The following is a 7117-nucleotide window of genomic DNA, read 5'->3' as shown; positions in this document are numbered from 1 at the left end:
GCCCAAATAAATGTTAGTCTCTAAGGTGCCACAAGTACTCCTCGTTCCTTAGCTTGTGATTAGCTTTGCCATGAGGTTCATTGCCTTGGACAGTGGCTTCCTGCTGTTTCCAGCTATCACTACACAAAATGATATTTAATTGCTCCATTCCTTTGGCCTGAAAGACAGGTGCTTAGCACAGCCATTGGCTTTAACCAGGTCTATGACTTTCTGTAGATCAAAGACACATTTGTTGAAAGCCACCAACACCTTCCAGGGTAACAACATGGACACAAAAGGAGACGCCCCAGGGAAGGCGCCCACGGGTAGCGACACAGGCAAGACGGACTCCACAGCTGCTGGGTGAGGGGCCGAGTGCCTAGAGACACCAAGCTTTGTGGGTCACCACAGCTGTCAGGGAGGTGTGGTGCAGAGCCGAGTGGGTTTAAGGCTTGGGGCAGCCGGACCCCACACACACAAAGGGGACGCAGGCCAAGCCCTGTTGGCTGCAGCAGGGTTAGGGCCTAGGAGGGGAGTGGCAGTGCTGGGCTCTTGTGCTAAGTGACCAGTCCCTGCCCCATAGAGCATCTCACTGGGGAGAGCACCCAATGGCAGAGTCTCCTCCCAACCAAACCAACACACAGCACGGCCCAGGCAGAGCCCAGCCTCACACTGACAGCAGGGAGCCATGGGCCACAGGCCAGTAGGGTCACACCTGTGTGGGACGCTGATGGGAGGATAAATCAGTAACTCTGAACAACTGCAGGGCAGAGCTGGGATAGAACCCAGAGGTCCTGGCTCCCAGCTGCCCCCCACTCTAATCACCAGACCTCACTGCCCTCCCCAAGCCAGGAAAGAACACAGGAGCCCTAGCCCCCAGGCCCCCCCCCGCCCCTAACCACCAGACCCCCCTCCCCAAGTTGGGAGAGAACCCAGGAGTCCTGGCTTAGAGCACCCCGCTTATCCCAGCGATAGAACCGAGGAGCCCTGCCTGCCCCCTGCTCTAACCACCAGACCAGACCCCACTCCCCTCCCAGAGCAGGGACACAACCCAGGAGTCCTGGCTCCCAGCGCTGGTGGCTCTAGGTCTCTGCCCTCCCCTGGCTCAGCCCAGCCCCAGACAATCACCGTCCTCCGCCAGAGGACCGGTGCCCAATCTCATCAGCATAATGGGAAGGGGGCGGGGCTGTGCCAATCAAAACACCCGCGACTGGTATCTGGTACGGAGGGGATCAGGTACCGAGGGTGATGCCCACTGCAGGGGGTGGGGCTAACAGGTAGTGGGGCGGGGCCTGTTGCAGGGGCAGGGTGATCAGGCAGTGAGGCCGGGGCTTGCTCCATGGGGCAGTAGGGGGCAGAAGAGGGTTGTGGGATGGTGTCCAAGTCGGGGCTGCCCCCCAGTCCCTGATTTCACTGTAATTCCCACCCCTTTGGGCCCCTCTGGCACTGGACCACTCCCCTCCCTGTCTGCACCCCCCCAAAGGTGCAGCCCCCCCACTGCCTGTGCCTCCCCACCATGGGGGTCAGGACTGGGGACTGTGGAGATGGGTGTGGTCAGAGGCTCAGAGGCCATGGGGATGGGCAGAGGCTGCAGGGGGAGAGGGGCTAGGGTCTCAGAGGCTGTGGGGATGGGCAGGGGATGCAGGGGAAGGGGATTGGGGGCTCAGAGGCTGTGGGGATGGGCAGGAGGAAGGATCAGTGGCCGTGGAGGTGGGTGGGGATCAGCGGCTGAGTGGATGGAGAGCTGGGGATGGGGGGGGGCTCTGGGTCCCCTGGAAGAGGCTAACCCACCCCCTCCCTCCAGCATGAACCCCTATGTGGGTTTGGTGAGCAGCCTGCGCGCTGCCTGGCTCACGGGGAAGACGCGCGCCGCTGAGCACCGGGTCTCCCAGCTGGAGGCGCTGGGCCGCTTCCTGGATGACAAGAAGCAGCCCATCCTGGATGCCATGGCCTCGGACATGCGCAAGGTGAGCCGGATGGGGCTGAGCCCAGAGCCCAGCGCAGGGCAAGGGGGGGCAGGTCTCCCTGTAGGGCAGGGTTGGGGGGGAATGGGAGTCTCCCTGGGGATCCCCCACAGCTCAGAGAGCAGGGGGCACACTGGGGTCTCATCTGCCCAGGTTCCTGGCCCACCCTCCTCCCCGCAGGAGTGGAGGACTGTGGGTCGTGCACTAAGTGAGGTGATTGCGGCGCGTGGTCCCCTCTCTCCTCCTCTGGGGGTGGGTCTGTGTCTGTGCAGGTGGGGGTGTTTTGGTAGGGTCTAGTTAAATGTCCTTACTGCCCAGGGTTCTGTCAACAAAGGCCAGTGGGAGCAGCGCCTGCCCTTGGACGGGGAAGGCTGGGACGACCCTTAGTTCCCGGGACAGTTTGTTACCTGGGCTGTGACCGGCCCCCAAGGAGACTCTGTCTCCTGCACAGATGAGATCTGCCTGGTGGCAGAGAGTCCCCCTGGCCCAAGGAGTGGAGCTGTTGACCCCGGTCCCCATCCCAGGGCTTTAGGCTCTGTTAGATGCACCGGGCCCAGGCCATGGAGCGCTGAGATGCGCCAGATCCAGCCCTGGGGTCTCTAGTCCATGGGGCGCCAGTGCCGGGCGAGAGGACAGGGTGAGGGGCTCCTGGCAGCCTGTGGCGCTGAGGAGACGCACTGTGGTGACCTGCACCTACTGGCGTTTCCTGTGGGCGGGACGGCTCTGTGCCCAGGCCTGTCGTGTTTCTGGGGGCCAGCTGGGAGGTGACAAAGGTGAGGAGATCCGAGGCCAGTGATCGCCCACCGAGATAGGTCAGCATCTCTCGGCTGCCCGGAGCTGGCAGAAGGCCTCATGCACCCAGGCGGCTGCGTGAGAGTCTGGAGTTGGTGAGGAGTCCAGGTGCCTCTGGCCCGGGGACCGCACTGACCCATGGGGGGACCCTTTGCCAGGGGAGATGGCACTGCGTCTGCCCCCACCCCAATGAGCTTCCCCCAGCTGGTCCCATCCCTGCCCCACACCACCCTCGGGGTCTGTAGTGGTGGATGGGCAGAGCTGTGTGTCCCAGGCCATGGTGGTATCATGGTCTGTGCCCCAGTCTTTAAACAGTTGCTCGGAGGAGCCCTTCAGTGCGCCAGCCCCCCCCCTCCCCCCCAGAGATCCCACTTCTCCTGGGCTGGCCACGTGGCCTCACTGCCTCCGAGATGGAGCCTCTGGGCTCCCGCCCTCCTGCTTCACACTGAGAGCTCTGCCTGGCGCCTCCTGCTCGGAGCCTTTTACCCCTCAGGGATCGATGCCCGTCTGTCAGGATCTGCGGCGACTCCAGGCAGCCCTTTCCAAACCAGGTAACCTGTGTCCCCTGGAATCCAGGGTCGGCAAGGCAGCAAAGTGTAAGCGGGGGGGAGGGGGGCGTAGGGTAGAGCTCGCACTGGTGGAAGCCAGAGAGCCAGCCCCTAACCCTGTAGCCCCTGTGCTATGCCCTGATCCTCTGAGCTCCAGCTCCACTCGCTCTCCCCTCATCTGTGCTTCTGTTTCCCAGCAGCAGTCGCAAGCCCAGGCCGTTAACGCTGTCCTCCCTGCTGCCGCCCTCAGGAGCCCAGCCTGCATCGGCCTCCCTGCTGCTCAGGGTTAAGGGCCCACTGGCTGGGCCTCCGTTATCTCCTCCGGGGCCTCCGTTCCCAGGGGCAGGCTCCGTTCAGTTCACCGGAGCAATTCTGCTCTCCAGCCAGCCGGCTATGGGAGTCAGGCACCTCCAGTGCCTGGCAGTAGGATGCACGGAGGCACGCAGCATCCGGATCGAAGTAGTACCGGAATGGGCATGGCCGGGGTGGGGGATGAAGCTAATGCTGCTCTGTGCCCCCAGCCCCCCTTCGAGGTGGAGCTCTCCGAGATTATCATGGTCAAGAACGAGGTCAACTACGCACTCAACAACCTGTCCAGCTGGATGAAGGACGAGAGCGTGGACAAGAGCCTGGTAAGGGGGAGACGCATCCTCGGGGCTGAGTGGGGACGTGCTCCCCCCAAGTGAAATGGGGGGAGAAACACACCCCCAGGCCTAGGCCTGTGGCGGCCGGAAACGAGCACCCAAGGCTGAGCCGGGACCTGCCCCCATGGCTGAGCCAGGGCTCCTGTCCCTACGGCCCAGTTCACTTCCCCGCCCCCCAGGACCTGGGACCCGCTCCCCCCAGCTCCTGACGCTGAGGCTTCCCCTTCAGGTGACTCAGCTGGACACGGCCTTCATCCGGAAGGAGCCCTATGGAGTGGTGCTGATCATCGGGCCCTGGAACTACCCCTTGCAGCTCATCCTGGTGCCCCTGGTCGGGGCCATCGCGGCCGGTGAGTCAGGGAGTAGGGACACTTCCCCCCCACAGCCCGGAACCTGCTCCAGGCAGAGCTCCCACCCCCAGCATGGTCCCTACTGTGATGGGTTCTCCCCGGGGTGCCACCTGGAACTGGGGTATCACTGAGCCGCCCGTGACCCACCAGCGTGGGCTCCCTCTCACACTGTGCTGCTGAGACAAACCACAAAGCCCTCCAGCCTTCACTTTCACCAGCATTCACACAGGTAGGGACACACCCAGCTGCAATGACACGCAGGTTCTTTAGAATCATAGAATATCAGGGTTGGAAGGGACCACAGGAGGTCATCTAGTCCCACCCCCTGCTCAAAGCAGGGCCAATCCCCAAATGGCCCCTCAAGGATTGAAGTCACAACCCCGGGTTTAGCAGGCCAATGCTCAAACCACTGAGCGATCCCTCCCGCTCTAACCACCAGCCTGGGACCACAGAGCAGTACCGTCCTGCCCTGGTCAAATCTCGCCAGTATATGGGTTTAATACCCATCCGCCTCTCCCTTAATGTGAAGAGAGCAATGCACAGTTGTAGTAACCAAGCAGAGATTTTCCCCAAGCACTCCAGTCGAAGTTCATGGGTTTAGATTAAAACAAAAACAAGCTTATTAACTACAAAAGATAGATTTTAAGTGATTATAAGGGCTAGCAAACAGATCAAAGCAGATTACCTAGTAAATACGGACTGCAAACTAAGCTTAGTACACTAAAGAGATTGGATATGAATTAGCAGATTCTCACCCTGAGAAATGATACAATCAGGTTGCAGATTCTTAAGGCACAACCTGCACTTGCTTTACAGCTTGGAATCCCCAGGTCTTTCAGACCCAGGCTAGAAATCCCTTTAGCCTGGGTCCAGCACTTCCCCCGGTTCAGTCTTTGTTCCTCGGGTGGTTCCAGGAGTCTTCTTGTGTGGGGAGTGAAGAACCCCAGATGATGTTACTCTCCTGCCTTATATAGCTTTAGCGTCTGGCGGGAACCCTTTGTTCCCGCAGCTTGGTTCTCAAACCAGTTTGTGGGAAAAATACTGACCTCCCAAGATGGAGTAGCACAGTCACATGTCCTTGTAGCGTCACAGCAGCCATTACTCACAGGCTGTCTGGAGCGTTCTCAGGGAGGCTCCCCAGGTGGGGGATAAGCTTCTCCTATGGTCTGTTGTTTTTCCTAATGGCCCATTGCCCTGAACAGGCCCTTCCCCACCCACTATCTAGACTAAAAGCATCTTGTCTAGTGGGCGTTACCCAGGTGTAATTACATTTGAAGTATAGCTACATAGTCAGGATTTATAACTTCAGATATATGCATAGAAATAGGATAATCATATTCAGCAAATCATAACCTTCCCAGTGACACCTAACATGACCCATCTTGCATAAAATGCATCATCATTATGCCATAATAATATCACTGTGAGAATATGGGGTGCAGTGTCACACCCACATGCTCTGGGGCAGGGCTCCCAACCCACAACCTCCCCCAGCCCCAAATGAGGCTCCTGGGGCGTTCCCCAGGGACACCTCCCTGCAGTGCCCCCCGGTGGTGGGTCGAGGTGCTGCGGCGAGGCCCCGGGGAGGGGAGGTGTCTGTGCTGCGCAGTGACATCCCGCCTACCCCGCCAGGGAACTGTGTCATCATCAAACCCTCCGAGATCAGCAGCAGCACCGAGAAGCTCGTGGCTGAGACGCTGCCCCGCTACCTGGACAAGGTAAGGAGCTGCCCCCTCCCCTGGCCCCACGCCCATCTCCTGTTCCCAAGGCGCTGAGCCACTTCTGCAGGCCTAGCACCATGCCCAGCCCCCTACCCCATGCCGAGCTGGGCCCCATGCCCCAGCCCCCCACACCCAGCTATCCTCTGTGCCTCCCCAATATCTCGACCACTGGGGTGGGGCAGAGTAAAGGGGGCAGGATGAGGATCACATCACACACCCTCCCCTCTCCAATTGCAGGACTGCTTTGCTGTGGTCACCGGGGGCCCTGCGGAGACCACCCAGCTGCTGGAGAACAAGTTCGACTACATCTTCTTCACTGGTATGTCACAAGTGACCCAGCCCCTTCCCCTCTCCATGGTCCCCTCCCCTTCCACTCCAAGGGGCACCGTACAGCCCCCCTACACACGTCCTCTGCCTTCCCTCTCCTAGGGGGTTGCCCCCAGAGACCATTGCCAGGGTGCACACCCAGGGCCTCGGCGTTGTCCTGACTGAGCCAGAAGGAAGCTCTCCGGGGCTGGGATCCCAGCTGAGTGACTCTCTGGGCCCTGAGGCCCCTGAAGATGGGGGCTGGGATTGACTGGAGCCCCCAGCCAGATGCAGGGTCCTTCCCCCTCCTGGGCGAGGCCGGGGCTGCCTGCATCCCAAGGCCCCTGGCGCCCCAGGCCGGGTGGAAGAGTGGCGGGTCTCTGCCCTGATGCTTCTTCCCGACCCCCTGCAGGCAGCCCCCAAGTGGGCAAGATCGTGATGGCAGCTGCGGCCAAGCACCTGACGCCGCTGACGCTGGAGCTGGGGGGCAAGAACCCCTGCTACGTGGCCGACGAGAGCAACCTGCAGAACGTGGCCAACCGGCTGGTCTGGGGGCGCTGCTTCAACGCGGGGCAGACCTGCATCGCGCCCGACTACGTGCTGTGCAGTGCGGAGACGCAGGAGAAGCTGCTGCCCGCCCTGCGCCACGCCATCACCGAGTTCTTCGGCCCCGAGCCCCGGGAGTCGCCCGACTTCGCCCGCATCATCAGTGACAAGCAGTTCCAGCGCATCCGGGCCCTGCTGGGCAGCGGGCGCGTGGCCATCGGGGGGCAGACGGACGAGAGGGAGCGCTACATCGGTGAGGGCCCCGCC

At 61.2% G+C, this 7117-nt stretch overlaps 1 protein-coding gene across 1 annotated transcript; it reads left to right on the top strand.

The window, feature by feature from the left end:
• Positions 1 to 22: 22 nt before the first annotated feature.
• Positions 23 to 7103, top strand: LOC112125496 (aldehyde dehydrogenase family 3 member B1-like; the record flags this gene model as incomplete). The annotated part of the gene is made up of 7 exons (XM_026646164.2): positions 23 to 342; positions 1784 to 1946; positions 3805 to 3915; positions 4157 to 4277; positions 5910 to 5995; positions 6236 to 6317; positions 6717 to 7103. Coding segments are annotated over exons 1-7 (1090 nt in total), but the record flags the coding sequence as incomplete, so codon positions are not given.
• Between the last annotated feature and the right edge of the window lie 14 nt (positions 7104 to 7117).

The sequence above is a fragment of the Terrapene carolina genome, unplaced genomic scaffold (genome assembly GCF_002925995.2).
Source record: "Terrapene carolina triunguis isolate 2854851 unplaced genomic scaffold, T_m_triunguis-2.0 Scaffold34221, whole genome shotgun sequence".
NCBI classification, from domain to species: domain Eukaryota; kingdom Metazoa; phylum Chordata; order Testudines; family Emydidae; genus Terrapene; species Terrapene triunguis.
This window is presented reverse-complemented; position numbering and strand designations above follow the sequence as displayed.